This window comes from Bos taurus, chromosome 21, assembly GCF_002263795.3.
Source record: "Bos taurus isolate L1 Dominette 01449 registration number 42190680 breed Hereford chromosome 21, ARS-UCD2.0, whole genome shotgun sequence".
Lineage (NCBI taxonomy): Eukaryota > Metazoa > Chordata > Mammalia > Artiodactyla > Bovidae > Bos > Bos taurus.
The window spans coordinates 31,481,230-31,498,487 of record NC_037348.1 but is presented as its reverse complement, the minus strand read 5'-3'; the positions used below and the strand labels follow the sequence as shown (position 1 = coordinate 31,498,487).

Genomic DNA, 17,258 nt, shown 5'->3' with positions numbered 1-17,258 from the left:
ACACACACACACACACACACACTGACTGCTTTCTGCCATTCTAGGTGTCCTTGAAGAAAGTCTTCCTGCAATAGAAAATCTGTGCATTTAGTATAGAAGCTAATTACCTAAATGCAAAACATTTACATGCAAAATAGTTAAGTATTAAAAGTTATATTTTATTGTAAAAATACTCTATTAAGAAAAATTTGTGTCAGATTCTATGCATCATGTAATCAAAACCTACATTTAAAAACAGTATTTAAAGACCAAGAGCTGAAATTTCACCTTTTTTGGTTTACATTTAAACTTTTGAATTCTAAATCACAATATAGTTAGTTACTGTCCATTAAAAAAAAATCTTTTAACTTTGTATTTGAGAAACTGGGTTACTAAACTTATACTTTGAACAAAAATAATAAGGCACGTAATGAAGCAGCGTGGGGTTTCCAGGTGGCTTAGTGGTGAAGAATCTACCTGCCAGTGCGGGAGACACAGGTTTGATCCCTGGGTCAGGTAGATCCCCTGGAGGAGGAAATGGCAACCCACTGCAGCATTCTTGCCTGGAAAATCCCATGGACAGAGGTGCCTGATGGGCCATAGTCCAGAGTCCCAAAGAGTTAGACATGACTGAGTGACTGAGTGATGAAACCTATGCTAGAAGTATAAATTACCACTTGCTTTGGTCATATTATAACTAGACTGGTCGTGAAGATGACATTTAATTGGCTTCTCTAGGGGGAAAGGTGGGCCAGTAAAAAGAATATAGAGGAACTCCGATCTGTGGATGAATTTAGGATTTTAAAACACCTTGGACTAAAAAACCCAAGCTATGTATTCTCTGCCTAATTAAGCACCAAGTCCATCTACTGAGCCGTGGAATATCTATTCATATGAGAAACCTACAGAGGTTTCTTTTAAATGAGTTTTCTGATTTTGTTTCTAGACCTTTTCCATTAAAGTTATTGGAACCAGATATTGACTTCATCGAAAGCCAGGTGAAAGTTTTTATCCAAAGTGTTAGTTTTCTGTATAGGTTACATAAGCTAAACATCAAAGACATCAACAAACAAGAAATGGTTTCCAAGTCTTGCCTCTTCCATGAGTCGTCTTCTTGACGGCCTTGTAGCCAGTGCCTTTGTGTGAAGCATTTGTATTAGAGGCATTTCAGTTGATGTGCAACTAACTGGTCATTAGATAAATCAAAGGTTGTAGCTTATGTCCTAATTCAGGATGAGGAACTCAGAAATAAGCTATCAACTGATACATCTAGTAACATGGGGTGAAAACTAATGTTAGCTAAAATTGATACTTTTTTTTTTTCATATAACCTTATGTTAGCTGTTCATCTCATCTTGTTTTACTGATTTTTCTCCATGATAAATATATTTACTGGAGTTTTAATAAACTAGTGACTTCAGTTAAAGGGTATTAATAGCACTGTCACAATATTGAGTTATTTGTGGTGTAGTGGAAGTACTGAACTTAAACTCAAAGGTTAAGAAGCCTGCCTTTTACTAGGTGTGTGTAACTTTGAATGACTCATCAAGCCTCCTTGAGCCTGTGCTTTCTGTTCTATAAAATGAGAAAAATTTCCACCCCTTAGAGTTATTGTCATAGTGAAGTGAGATAATGTATATAGAGTATGGTGACTGGCATATTATAGACAATTCATGTAGTTGTGATGATTAACGTGCCATCTCAAATACTGATACAATCTAAGTTAGTCCTAGTATAGGAGCATTATCTGATGGTTGAGACATACCTTCAGCTTCATATCAGGAATATGCATAAAGTTCTGTATTCATTTGAAACTCAGTTGAGGCATAAACCTGTCTGAGAATTTCATAATACAGGCAGACAGCTGTTTGAGAGAAGAGCCACAGTTGTGCTTTGCATTTTGGGGCCTCTTCCAAAAAGAGGAGAGACTTAAAAACAATTTGGCAAACAGAGGAAATAGTTTGGCCTTTTAAATGAGTAGCAGGATGAAATATAGCAATATTAATGCACAAGAGACTTGCAGTAATTAGAAAATATAGTTCGGTTAATCTACTTCTCAAAGAGACATTCATTATTTCCTGTGATGAATTACATTTAACTCCTAACCTGGCATTTGTCCTGGGTATGTGTGTTGTGTTTTAGCTGTTGTAACAGTTGCTGTTTAAGGTTATGCCTCTGTAGTCTTCTGAGTAAACAATGTTAAGAGCACGTGCCATTCTGTAAAATTTGTTTCATCCGAGGCAGTCTTACGGTATTGTTTTTAAGCACATACGTAGGATTGCTGAATTCTAGTTTTTAATAGAACTACTTATATGATGTCTTTAAACTTTTTATCTTCAAATAAATGTAGCTTTTTACATTCCTTCCCCAATCTGGAAAGCGAGACTTTGTAGAAAAGGAATTTTAAACCTGATTTTTAAAGAGGCGAAGAAATACTGGCTTAGTTTTTCTGCTCTGAAAGCTCCAGATTTAACCACTCTTCTCATAGTCATATTTTTATATAAACATAAAAGTAAACATTTAAATCTTTCATTTCTACTTTGTTTAAGCAGTACAGAAGTTGCTGCAGGCTGAATACTGTTCCAATTCTAGGAAAAAAGATGTAATTTCAACTTGATATATTATTTTTTGTATGACAAATTTGATATGTCTTGGTAGCTGTCTCTGGGCCATGTATCCCTGTATGAAGATTATGTTAGAATTTTGTGAAGAAACTCACCTCAACTTTCTAGGCCAGCCAGCACTGTCTAGAAAGTTGGGCTGAATTCAAACTTTACAGCTAGTAGAAGAATTGTATCAAGTTAAATAGCAACTTCTCTTAATATAGTGATAGTTACTATCACAATAGTAAACCACTCAAGTAGTTTAAAGTGGGATTTATGTGGCAGTTGGTTGTCTAATGCCTTCTGGTTTAAAGATTTAGTGATCATTCAGTAATAAGAATAGCATTAATAGTAATGGCTCATATTTTGAGCACTTCACATGCATTGTGTTACTTAATAATCCCAACAATCCTATTAGCTGCAGGCATTTAATTTAAAAATAACATTTAAAAAATGTAGGTAGATATGTTGTTTCTTTAGACATAGTGCTGTTGCACACTTAATAGGCTACAGTGTAGTGTAAACATAACTTTTATATACACTAGGAAACCAAAAACTTCTTGTGACTTGTTTTATTGCACCGCTCGCTTTACTGCAGTAGTCTGGAACGTGCAAAGTCTCCAGGGTGTGCCCGTATGCTTTTTTGAGAAGTGTGAGCCTTTCAGGGTAGAGTCTTCAGGTTTTTCTAAAATTTTAAGAAAGAGTATCTTACTAGAGAACAAAATTTGATTATCAGTTTCAGAGTATAAATTTACTGTTTTAAACCAGCCATTTTCATCTGGGTTTTCTTATAATGGTCTACCATACCTGAAAATTGGTGGATTTGAGTCATCTATGTGTTTCTCTATTGACTGCTCCCTTATTTAATCTTCAGCCTTGTCATTCTGCTGACTTTCCTTTTATGATCTTATTCTGAGCCAATAAAAGCAAAGCTAACACAAGATGCTAATGTCATTCTGTCTTGAGGTCTTACTGTCATGCTCTGCAGTACCTCATAGAGCTTACAAGAAGGCTCTTCTTTACTTTGGTTTTTTGTTTGTTTGTTTGTTTTGTCAGAACCTCACGGATTGTGGGATCTTAGTTCCCTGACCAGGGATTGAATCTGGTCTCTGGTCTGTGGAAGTACGATCCTAATCACTGGACCTCCAGGGAATTCCCTTCTTTAGCTTGTTCTTAAATTATCTTGGATCTTTGGCTGTCTAGCACGGTGATAATGATGAAGTTACATGTCGATATTGGGCACTTGAAATGTGGCTAGATTTAATTGAGATTATATTATTAAAATTGGTTTCACCTATTTCGTTTCACTTTAATGAGGCTAATAGAAAATTTTAAAGTATGTGGCTTACAATATTTTTATATTATATATCTCTTTTGGATTTAATAGTGTTAGGTAAAAATCACAGCGTGCAAGTAAGAAACACTTTTCTCCTTAGCATCTGCACCAGGATCTTCTGGAGAGCAGGACTCAGAAATACATGCTCTTGGAATTCCGGATTTCCTGCCCAAGATTTGAGTGAAGCAGGAGAGTGATGTTAGCAAATACTTTCGGAAGAAAGCAGCCAAAACCCAAATCATGCATCAGAGAATACTCTGACCATGTTGATTCCCCAGGTTGGTTAGATTTCTGTAAAAGTGTTAAGATTTCATTTCAGTCTTTCAATTCTCAGACATACAGATTTGTCATCATGCTCAGACTAGTAAAACCTCTTCTAAAAGCGTGTTTTGTTTGAAGGACTAAGGAGCAGGAACAGATGGGATAGGCTGTAAAAGTAGACTCCTGTTTGGCAAAGGACAGAAATTACTCCAGAGAACCATCATCCCCCAAACTGCTTCCTGCTTCTAAAGGCCATTCCGCTTCTTGTTGGCAGGAATGGAAAGTAAGGGGTTGCATAAGAGCCCAGAGCTCTGTCACACCCGGATTTTTACGATCTTACCTTAACCTGTGTTGTTTGACTGCGAGCTTCTAGAGTGTGTACCACAGGGGATTCTTGCTGTCCTGTACTTCTGCTAGTCCATACAACTCTTCTGTATGAATAAGGGAAAAAATACTCCTTTCTCTAGTTACTTTACTGCCATCTGTTGGAAAATTATTGTAATAAAAATGCAGATCTATAATGACTATGATATGAATGATGCTTCCCTCCAGAGTTGTTCAGATTACAGCCTGCTCAGCTGTATATGGTAGCCCTGGGACCACCCCAGGAGTCTACTAGTCACTGAGTGGGCTGAGAAAATCAGTGTTTGAATAAATCTCAGTTCTTGAGTGGTACACCAGTGTCTTGGGAAACCAGATTCTGTGCTAAGGATTGAAGCCTTACAATCCCAGTTATTCAGATGAGCAAGCTGAGGCATAGAGAGATTAAATAATTGGCTCACGGTCAAAGGTCTGTTAGGTGGCTGAGCTGGCATTTATTTCAGCATAGGCAGTGAGATTCCAGAGCCTAGGTTCTAAACTTCTAAACGGCAGTGATATACTCCTCTTGCAAACCTCTGTTAACCACACTGGGTGCAGCAGTCTCCAAGCCCTATTCCTGTGTTATCTGAGCACACTCTAGTGTAGACATCTGCTCCTGAGTTCTTTGGATGAGGCTACAGCTGTAGTCTTTTTTAGGTCTTGGCAAAGAAAGAGGGATTTGTCCTTTCTTTTGCCAGAACTTGAAGTAGGTGCTGCCCCTTCTTTACCAAGCCTATGGCTTTACTTCCCACCGTCCTCTCCATCCTTGAATTGCAGGATGATTAACCCAGACTGCTACCAGCTGTCCTTCGTCCAGTTTCTTACTCTAGTTAAGTTTCTTTCCCTTTGTGAAAGCTGTTAGAACTTTATCTCCAGGACTACCCCTCCTTCCTTTTCTGTCTGTTCCTTTCTTTAATCCCACCTCTTTTTGAACCCTTAATTGCTGTTCCCCCCTCCAACATCACCTCTCATTTTCGCTCCAGATTTTTTTACCTACCATCCGATTTAGAAAGAAAGTGCCTCAGGGCAGGGTTTGCCTTGTTATGTTGTGAAGCAGTGTCTAAAGTGCTCCGTAAATTAGCATCTGTGGAGGGTTTTGCACATACTAATTATTATTATTGAAATACAGAAATGCTTTCTGAACCGTGAGGAAGCATCCTATGACTGTAGTCTAATTGCCTGTACATGTTTTCTGAAAAAGAAAAAAAGCCTCAAGCCTCTCTTCCTGTCTTAGAGAGCCATCAGATCTCAGAACAGCAGCCAAAATCTCAGGACTCGTTCAGGGCTGTTGTTTCAAAGCTTTTCTTATTTATTCAGAGAACTGTGTTTGCACGATAGTAAAATAAGTTCTTGTTGGTCAGGAACAGGTCAAAATTTACCTGTGTGGACAATTTATGCTTTTTAGAAAGGTGGGAATGACCCTGGAACCACCTTTGGTTTCCTTTGGCCCAGAATCTGTTATTTCTTTACTGACATTTATGGTTAAAGCCAGCGGTAGTCATTTCTCAGGAGGTTTAATGTAAATTTCATTTATATCATATTTATGTTGATGTTTAGTGCCAGAGTGAATCAGCATTTTTATTAGCATTTTATAATGCAAATGGAGAGGCTTTTAAGACTTGCTGAATTTTAATGTAGACATGTATGTCAGAAAGACCCCTTTATAGAACTATTGATCCCTTCCAATATATGGTTTGAGAACATACTTCGAAGTGTGGTTAGTGAGACAGTGTCTATCTAAATAACTTACTTTAAAAATCTTTACATTAGAACTTTTTGGCCTGGTTTTCCTGAACGTAGGATTTAGTAAGTATACTGTGATTAATAATTTAATGAATGTTCTCTCTTAAAAGAAATGCTGGTCAGAATAAATTGAATGATGTTAAAATTATCCATTGAAGTTACCTGTAAAGTCTTCAGTGGAAAATACTGGAGCTTTTTCAAAATAGTAGTGCTCCTTTATTAGTCATACAAGTGTCATTGTCTGATAAGAGTATAATAACAAGGCCTTACTGTATTATCCAAAGGTGTATGGTCATAACTTATGCATTGGATTATGTTTAAGATAAAATCATGGGATTGCTTTTTATCCTCACCCCTTACATTTTGCTCTCTGCAGTAGTGTACTCCCCACCCTAAGACACAGACTCTTTAGGCCTAAGTGCTCTTTTCTATTTTCAGGCTTTTGATGATTAACTAATGAGCAGGTTGAATTGAAAAGCAAACCCAGCTCACTGTAGATTTTTAGATGATTAACTCACATTGGGGACTAGGTTGTATCCTTTCCAGAGTACTTAAGGGTATCCTACTGCTCTAGAAGCGGTGGACACTTTATGCCTTTAAAGATAAGACCCAGAGATTCGCTATCAATGTGCTGGGTCAAGTTACAGGTTTCAAGCTGCTCACGAGCTGAGGATCATCTCTTTTACTGGTCCTCAACTCTGTGTACGTTAGAGCATCCTGAGGAGCCTTTTTAGAAAGGTCGGCTGTTGAAGAGCTTTTTAAAGAAAAGCTCTAGCGCTCATGAATTAGATTACGGGCCATGCAGAAGACAAAGTGGGGCCGCCTGACATTGTCATTGACTTTGAAGTCTTGGCCCTGTAATAAAACTGTGTGACAGAGCCACCTGCAGTACCTTCCACATTACTCATGTTGAGGAGAGACTGTGCTGTCAGTCGTGACAGAACTGTCGTGTCAGCCTGGTTACATGGTAAGAGGCACCCCCTACCCAAGCCAGGGCTTGTTCAGTTTATGTGTGGGGAAAGCTTTTCAGCTGAGGTTTTAATTATCCCTAGTAGACAGAGCAACTAAGCATTTTTAATTAAGCACTTATTAAATCGGTTTTCCATGATGATAGTGAGTTTTAATTTTTAGATAAAGTACAGAGAGCAGTCATCATTCCCTTTATAATTAGTTGAAGCAGAGGGGTAGGAAGAGGTGCAACTGTCATCCACATTTACTGGGAAACTGCAGTGCAGGGACCCGTTTATTAGGCGTTAGAAATACAAAGGTTCATTCTGTGCCTGTGAGAAACCTGTTATTTTTTAATTAAGGAGATTGTGTGTGTGTGTGTGTGTGACCCTTGAGACTGATTTGTATATTTGGTTTTTCTAAATGTGAAGCTTAATAAATACACTCTTGATTACCACTTCAACAAATATCCATGAGAAGCAAATAGCTAAGTCAAAGTATACTTTAATATGTATTTATATGTTAATATGAAATGTGTGTATATTGTTAATGGCTCCATGCAGGGTGGTGAGTTGAAGAGCTGTATCCAAATGAGTAGCACAGACAGAAAGTACGGCCTCACAGCAAATTGTGAGATTAAGTGAAACAGTTGATGTGAAATGCTTAGCACAGTGGTCAACACACAGTTAATGCTCAAAAACTCTTATTATCCAATATTATTGTTCCACCACTACTTTATGAATTCAGAGGTAAGTGTGCACTATGGGTTAGGGAGATCAGGGAAGAAGGAAGGCATAATTTAAGTAATACATATTTGCATCTGTTTTATTTAAAATATTTCTGGCGTAAGACTTGGGTTGGTTATAGCAAGTACTTTGGAAGGTGTAATATATGAATGCATATTAATGATATGGTCTCTTTTGTTTCAGGAACTTTATATTGCTGTAGGAATATCTGGAGCCATCCAGCATTTAGCTGGGATGAAAGACAGCAAGGTAACTACACAACAGTGATGATACTAAGAGGAAAAGTGTTCACATTTTAAAATGTAGGTTTCACTGGTATGCCTCCATGTAGTTACAGTGTGTGTAGTGGAACCGTTCACGTTAACACAAACCTAGGGATTGGAAGGTATATACACCACTGTGCCCTGCCTGAAGGTGCACCATTGGTGGGAGAGGCCGTGTGTATCATGGAAAGAGATGTGAACCTGAATCCCGCTCCCCTGCAGACTTACCCCCCGACATGTCTTGTTTGTACCTCAGTTCTTTGTCTGCCAAATGCACGTGTTGGAAGATCTCTTTCAGCTCTGACAATTTGTGGATGGAAAATAGGGGGTGAAAACAACTTGATGAGGCTCTGACTATCTAGTTTATGGTGTACTGATACCTGGTTCTCTGTTTCACCCTAGTCCCCTAACGGTCCCACCGTCATACATCAGCAAGGCCCGTCTTCTTGGGTCATTACTAAATTGTGACTGACACATTTTGGATTGGAGCATCTCAGAACCTTAGTAATTGTCAAAAATGCAGCATATAGAGGAGCCACTTGATTTTAACTTGCTGCTTGGACTCTTATCTAGAAGTCCTGTGTGATGACTCTGTGAACATACATTTCAGAATATGACACATTAATTCATGCATAACAATGCACAGTTTGAATTATGAACTTAGTCTTTCATGAAGTCAGAGATGCCTCTGACACTCCTGCTTTTATTCATTCAGATGGAAGTTTGATAGAAAAGGTAATAAAACTTTTAATAGGTTTAACTTCTAACTTGAAAAGATGCATGCACTACCTCCTTGTAACCTCTAAATGAATTGGCCCCAAACCAGTCAGATTTCACAGTTGGATGGCAGGATTCTTCACTGAGCTCTGAAAGCAGCAGTGCCAGTGGGGAAAATGTTATTGCTGCATTAGAGGGTAAAGAAAAAAAAAACCAATAAACACCGGCAACCTTCAAAAATGTTTTTAGCTGGGCCTGTTCAGACGTATCTAGAATTTTGCTTCTCTCTCTGCCTGCCTAGAAGATCTTGGTAAAAGTTCTTGTTCATGGCATCAGGGCTGGATTGGAGGAGAAATGGACTAGATGGTATATGTCAAAGCAAAAAGGGAATAATTGAATTAAGGAGACCCGTGTTGGGGAATAATCTGTAAGAATAAACTTGAGCCAATAATTTGTCTGTCCATCCAGTCAACAAATATTTACTAAGTCTATGTACTTTGTACAGATGCTGGAGTTGCTTAAATGAAAACGACATAGTCCCTGTGATAACTCTTTTGTGGGAGACACACCAGTCTTAGATTGTAATTTTGGCTAAGTTCTAAAATGGAGGATTGGGACTTCCCTGGTGGTCCAGTAGTTAAGAATTTGCTTTCCAATGCAGCGGATGTGGGTTCGAGCCCTAGACAGGGAACTAAGATCCCATATGCTGCAGGGCAACGAAGCCCATGTGCCACAACTACAGAGCCGACCTGACGCAGCCATAGATAGAGTGATTGGTTTAAGTCTGGTAGTTCAGTTCAGTCGCTCAGTTGTGTCAGACTCTTTGCAACCCCATAGACTGCAGCACGCCAGGCTCCCCTATCCATCACCAACTCCCAGAGCCTGCTCTGCATATAAACTGTATACCTATTAATAAGGTTGAATACAGTCTGTGCTTTAAAATGTCTATAAGGAAGAAGAGTATGAATTTATAAGAACATATTAAAAGAGCCCTAGAATACAAACAAGATTTTATCATAATTATTTACAGTTGATATTTCAAGAATATTCTTTCAGTAACCTGAGAATTCTGTAACTGACCAAAATCTTTTTTCTTAAATACTATGGTGGTTCTTTGCCCACAATTACATGCTCTTTCTTTAAAAATAACTTTTATATAGTGGGATGAAAAAGCTTTCAGATGATTAAACTGTCAGATGTTTGACTAGGTGGCCTCCAGGAAATCATTAACCATCGTTAATTAAATAAATCTCTGCTAGTAGCTGTGAAGCAGGCTACTTATTCCCAGAAGAGAAAGACCACGATGCAAATCAATGCCTATGATTCAAAATGTTTGTCCTTGTGACTAGATTTGAGGTATATATTGAAACCATGCTATATTATAGTCTTCGCCCACACTTTAATATATATGGCATGTTTCTCTGGATCAGTAGTTACCTGGACTGCAGTGTGTGCCAATTTCAGATATTCTGGAATATTCAGGCCTCGGGGCCCTTTTAGAGGAATTTACACATATATCATACAGACTATATTTTAAGTTAGACTGTATCAAAATACTTGAAAAAGGTGTTCTGCCTGTTTTCATATGATGGAGTAATAGGCAGGGAAGTACTTAATTTTACTTCCAAAGATTCAAAAATTATCATTTTTTAATTAAAATAACACCATATTAGAGTCAAAAGTCTAATTTTACTTTAATTGCAATGGTGTTAGAAGCATCTGTGGGGAATACCAAACTATTTGTAGTGTATAAAGAAATCTGTTATTAATAGAATAATTGTGTAAACATAACCTGTTTTTTAGTGACAGTTTCTCTGTAATCTGTTACTGATCTGTCATTATAATCTTTTACATTTAAAGATTTTGTGGGAGTTAAGAGGAACTTGTGGTAGTTTTTGTAGGAGACGTAGTACTTTGTTACATTTACTTGCTGCATACATAAGGACTTAAACTTTTTTGTTTTAAATATTCATCTTTACTAAATAGGCCAACTAGATAGTTAACTTTTCTATTCTCACAGTAGACCCAGGATAGTAATTTAAAAATGCTAAATGGAATGCAGTATATAGAGAATAAATAGTTTGAGCTTTAAAGCCTATGAATTAGGGAATGGCTTTGTTACTTTTTAAAGTTGAAATCTAACATTTATAGTCACAAGTTTAAAACATATATATTGTTAATAGGTGGAAAAATACTGATCATTGTATAAGTGAAATAAGCTGAGAATTGACTCTAATAATATATATCTCATGATTTGACAAAGTTGACTTCTGTCTTGTTGAATAAAGCACACCAAATATAAAATGGATGAATAAACTTTTTATCTGTGGTTTTTATTCAGTATATCTAAAAATTTTCAATGACCTACAAAAATTTCCTGTTATATTTGGTTGGTTTGGTTTAAGTCAGGTTATTAATTTATATACAGAAAATTCAACATTTTTAGTATACTGCATTAAAACATTCTTCTGCATGGTAAAATGTACATAACATAAAGTTTACCATCTTAATTATTTTTAAGTGTAAAATTAGCTATGTACACACTGACAGTGGTATTAAATACATTCATAATGTTGTGCACCCATTATCACTATCCAATTCTACAACTCTTTTCATCTTTTTTTTTTTTTTTCATTGTTATTGATGTTTTATTAATAGTAGCAATAGTGTTGTAAGAAGGGGGACCCCTTCCAGGGCCCGAAACTGGGCTCTTGTCTAACACTCAGAAATGAATTGTCTGAGGAGACACATGTGCTGACAAAGCAAGAGATTTTTTTGTTTTGTTTTGTTTTTTGCACTTCTAAGTTTTTATTTTATTTTATTTTATTTTTCATTTTTAAGTTATTCATTCTTTTTTTAAATTCATCTTTTAAAACTGAAACTCTATACACATTAAATGGTATTTTCCCAGTCTCCCACCTCATAGTCCATATACTTATAACCACAATTCTACCTTTTGTTTCTATGGTTTTGACTATTCTAAGTACATTTTAAGTGGAATCATCATTTGGTATTTGTCTTTTTGTGACTGGTTTATTTCACTTAGCATAATGTCCTCAAGATTCATCCATGTTGTAGCATATGTCAGAATTTTCTTCCTTTTTAGGCTAATAATATTCCATTATATGTGTATGTGTGTGTGTTTATACACACACACCACATTTTGCTTATCCATTCATCTATTGATGAACTCTTGAGTTGCTTCCAAGTTTTAGCATTTATGAATACTTTGCTATGAACACAGGTATACAAATATGTTTTCAAGGCCCTGTTTTCAGTCCTTTTGGGTATATATCCAGAATTGGAATTGCTGGGTCACATGGTAATTTTATTTTTAATGTTTTGAGGGACTACTATGATGTTTTCCACAGCAGTTGTACCATTTTACATTCCCACCAACAGTGCCCAGGGGTTTTAGTTTTCCACACCCTTTTCAGCACCGGTATGGTTTTTTTTGACAGTAGCCATCCTATTAGATCTGAGGTGGTATCTCACTGTAGTTTTGATTTGCGTTTCCTCAGTGATCAATGATGTTGAGCATTTTTTCATGTGCTTACTGGCCATTCATATATCTTCTTTGGAGAAGTGGCTTTTAAAGCCATTTGCCCAATTTTTGAATTGGACAGTGTGGTTTTTTGTTGTTGAGTTTAGTAGTAATTTAGTAGGTTTTAAAAAATATATTCCATATATTAATTCTTTATCAGATATATGATTTGTAAGTATTTCCTCTCATTCTCTAGGTTACCTTTTGACTCTGTTGATAGTGCCTTTGCTGCTGCTAAGTCACTTCAGTCGTGTCCGACTCTGTGCGACCCCATACACGGCAGCCCACCAGGCTCCGCTGTCCCTGGGATTCTCCAGGCAAGAACACTGGAGTGGGTTGCCATTTCCTTCTCCAATGCAGGAAAGTGAAAAGTGAAAGTGAAGTCGCTCAGTCGTGTCCGACTCTTTGCGACCCCATGGACTGCAGCCTACCAGGCTCCTCTGTCCATGGGATTTTCCAGGCCAGAGTACTGGAGTGGGGTGCCATATAGTGCCTTTAGAGCCACAAATTTTTTTAATTTCCATGAAGTTCAATTTGTCTGTTTTTTTGTTGTTGCCTATACCTTTCATGTCATATTCAAGAAATCATTGCCAAAACCATCATCATGCAAGTTTTGCTCTATGTTTTTCATCTGAGTGTTTTGTAACTTTAGGTCTAATGTTTAAATCTTTGATCTGTTATGGGTTAGTTTTTGTAAACGGTGTTAGGTAAGAGGCCAACTTCATTCATTTGTATGTAGATACCTGGTTTCCCCAATACCATTGTTGAAAAGGCTATCTTTTCTCCATTGTATGGTCTTGACACCCTTGTCAAAAATCATTTGACCATATATGTGAGGGTTTATTTCTGAGCTTCCTCTTCTGTTTCGTTGGTCTATAAGTCCCACTTGAGGTTTCTTGAGAGTCCATATGAATTTTAGGATGAGTTTTTCAGTTTCTGCAAAAGTCACTATAGGAACAGTTCTGATGGATATAGGATTATTGGTCGACAGTTTTTTTCTTTTACCGCTTTGCATGTATCAGCTCACTGCCTTCTTGCTTCCAAAGTTGGTAATGTAAAATCTGCTGATAGTCTTGAGGATCCCTTGTGTGTAGCAAATCAATTCTCTCTGTTTTCAAGATTCTCTTTTTATCTTCAGCTTTTGAAACTTTGATTATGTGTCTTAGTGTGGAGTCTCTTTGAATTCATCTTACTTGAAGTTTGTTGAATTTCTTGGATGTTTCTATTCATGTCTGTAATCAAATTTGGGGAGTTGTCAGTCATTATCTCTTTAAATATTCTCTCTGCCCTCTTCTCTGTCTTCTCCTTCTGGGACCACCATAAGATATTTTGGTCCTCCTAATGGTGGTCCACAGGTCCCTTAGGCTGTGTTCACTTTTCTTAAATCTTTTTTCTTTCTGTTCTTCAAGCTTGAAAATTTCCATTGTCCTATCTTCCAATTTGCTGATTCATTCTCCTGCTTGATCGAATCTGCCTTTGGATCCCTCTAGTGAATTTTTCATTCACACTTTGTACTTCTTACCTTCAGAATTTCTTTGTGGTTTCTTTTTGAGTTTTCTCTTTATCACTATTTCCATTGCATTCACACATTGTTTTCTTGACCTTCTCCTCATCTCCTTTTAGTTTTTTTTTTTTTTCAAACATCTTTAAGATGATTATGTTAAAGTCTTTGTCTAGTAGATATCCCAGTTTCTGTTTATATTTTTTCCCTTTGAGTGGGCCATACTATTTTCTTTTTTTGCCTTGTGATTTTTATTTTGTTGAAAACTGGACATTTAAATCAATAATATAGTAGATTCTTCTATTTCCCCAGAGTATGCTGGGTTTTTTTGTTTTTGTTACTGTTTTTGTTTATTGTTCTTTTTGATTGTTATACACTGTCTCTGTGCCAAGAGTTAACCTGAGGTATATAAACTTACGGGCTTCTGGAGTCTTTTCAGAGTCTGTGCCTTTCCCTAGGCATGTATGGTCACTTTGTAGTTTTCCTCTGATATGCATTTGCTTTTGAATGTCCTAGTCATTAATGTCTGGCTACCACAGAGGGAAAATGCCACAGAGGGAAAATGAGAAAAATGAAGAGCACTAATCTTTTAAACCCCCTGGGAATAACTTTGACAGGTGGGGGAAAACAGTGGTTGAGGTACAACAGCAAGAGCCACCCTCGTCTTTGTTTGCACCTTTGTGATCAGGTGCAACACACTATGATCAAAGCAGAGATCCCCAGTATTTAGAGGACAAGGTTTCTTTTACCCACTCTGACTGCTATAAGCTGTATGCAGGCTGTTCCAGGAATATGTACACAGCTGCCTGCCACCAGGAATGAGAGATGGGGGTTTAGTAGCAGCTATTCTGCTAAGAGCTACAGTTTACCATTCAAGTCTTCCCCTGGAAGTTGCAAACCGTTAATAGATTCCAAAATTCCAAACTGGTTACATGAAAGATTCTGCCAGTTCAGTTGTTGCGTAGGTGGGGAGACAGTTTCTCAGTGTTTCCTACTTGGCCGTCTTCCCAGAATCCTCTCCGATTTGTTACTTATCTACAACATTTTTTCATAAGTTAAAAAAGAGCTTTTTAAAAATAATGATATAAAACCTTTTTTAAATATTGCAGTTGGCCTGTGGTAGGGATGAGAGATAATTTTTTGTTATGTTCCTACCCAGAAACTTCTGAATTTACAATACCAGTACAAATTAAACTAATCTTATTTGGTAGACATTTTTAAGAATACAAATTTGTTGTTACGGAAGTTAGAATAGAACCATCAGTCTATGTGGTATGTTTTCTTTAAAAACTCTTTGCTTTTATTTCACAGACAATTGTGGCTATCAACAAAGACCCAGAAGCTCCAATTTTTCAAGTGGCAGATTATGGAATAGTTGCAGATCTATTTAAGGTAAGTTGGCCTTGAGAGTGATAGCTGTTATCTAGGTTGTCATCCAAGAACCTGCAGGAGTTGGTCAGGGAGGAAGCTGTTATAGGAAGACATTGTGTGAATGTGTATCTGTGTCTGTCTGTGTATGTATATATTAATGTATTTACACAATTTTGAACTACTTAAAGTGAAGAATTGTTCTGCTTAATATACGATTTTTTTATGGAGCATTATATTAATAACTTTCCCTTTAAGAAGTCCATATTGTCTTTAAACATCCATATGATTCTTGGCATCTCACGTACTGTTAGTACACAATATGAAATGACTCAAATAATTATAACCTAGAACCATATTTACCGTATACCTTAAAGAAATTCCCATCATGACCCCTCATTGAGAGATTTACTAGTGATGCTCTAGCTTTTCATGGGATGAGTGGGCTCTCAAGTCCACTTTATCGACTCAACAGGTATGCTCTGCTTGCTGTGTTTGAGAGTCAAAGGCCTTCCTAACAGTGACAGCCATAGGAAAGAACACTTATTTCTAACTCCTCACACTCTTAATTTTTTTGTATTCTTTTTGCCCTGCTACCACCCTTATGTTTGCCCTTTCAGTGAAAGAATTACTTCAGTGATATAGTTGAGCACCTGATACCCATTTGGCCACATTTAGAGGTCCTAGCTTATGCATGGGCTGGCCTCTTTTAGTCCCTCAGGGCCTGTCTACAAGTTTCTCGGTTACCTTGTGCAGAAATCACTTAGGCAGTGATTGAGGCTCTGAAAGTAGCATCCAACACTAGGTTTACTAACCCGTCACATAGAGCTATAATGAGCTGCTGTGGGCCTTTATGGAGAGGCTGCAGCCTGAGAACAGAACCAGGGGTGGTCTCCCCAGCAAGAGGATTGGCCCATTGCCATGGCTTCTCTAGCACTTGGATGATCCAGATGAACTCACGAGTGCACTTTGAGAGCACATCTGTATTTTGAAGTGTATGTTCATGCTCAGTGAAGAATGGGCCCTTCAGATGCTCAGCAGTTCCTTGATAGCGGCCCAGCCTGCCTGCCGAGACTGGAATGGGGCTGTTGCCCTGGGTCAGCAAAGGGCATTTTTCCACATGGAAATCCCCGGGTAACCCCTGCCCACATGCAACCCAGAAGAGCCTCTATCTTGCACGGGGAAAATACAGCCCATCTTCTGTGGTCCTAGGTTTCTGTATCTGAAATGCAGGGTTTAGGTCAGTTAGCTGCTCCTGTGACCTGGCCCAGCTGTAGAAGAAATGTGACTGTAGTGGCAGTCATGTGACCAAGATATTCCAGTGGGAGGAAAAGTTACTATGAAAAAAATAAAATCTTTTTGTATTCCTGTGTAATAGTACCTTTGTCCAAGTAGAAAGCATTTAGTTCCAGTGAGATACAGATAAAGGGATAAAGACCTTTAAATTTAAAAATGAAAGTAGTACTTGCTGAACCCCAGCCATGTCTCCTGTTGACATGTTTGCAAACAGACATTGAATGTAGTTGCCTTTTATTTTTCTTCAAGAGACTATTTTAATAAATTTGTAAGTAATTTTGTTTAAGGTATGTTTTTCTGTCTGCTTGTGTACTGTATTTTGCTGCCCACACGCTTGATAAAAAAACGAGGTGTTAAACAGTCAGACATTTGTGATGCTCACACTGTGGACACCTGCTCTGGGGCAGGAGCATCTCTGTAGCAGTGTTGGGTGCAGTAGTGTCCCACAAGTTGTGCCTCTTGCATCAAGGGCAGCTTCTGGGTGTAACATGAGAGGCGATGCCTGTGTCTGTTATGTGAGTCTATGCACACGTGTGTGTGCATGCTCAAAGAGATATTGAGAGTTCTAGGACACTGAGAGTGGAAAAGGACCT

The 17,258-nt window shown here is 37.7% G+C and overlaps 1 protein-coding gene across 1 annotated transcript in view; it reads left to right on the top strand.

Annotated features, from left to right (window-relative positions):
- Positions 1–17,258, top strand: part of ETFA (electron transfer flavoprotein subunit alpha) — a 69,934-nt gene that overhangs the window by 42,750 nt on the left and 9,926 nt on the right. The window contains 2 exon segments of the mRNA NM_001075822.1: positions 8,160–8,225; positions 15,313–15,393. Coding sequence (NP_001069290.1) covers positions 8,160–8,225; positions 15,313–15,393 — 147 coding nt within the window.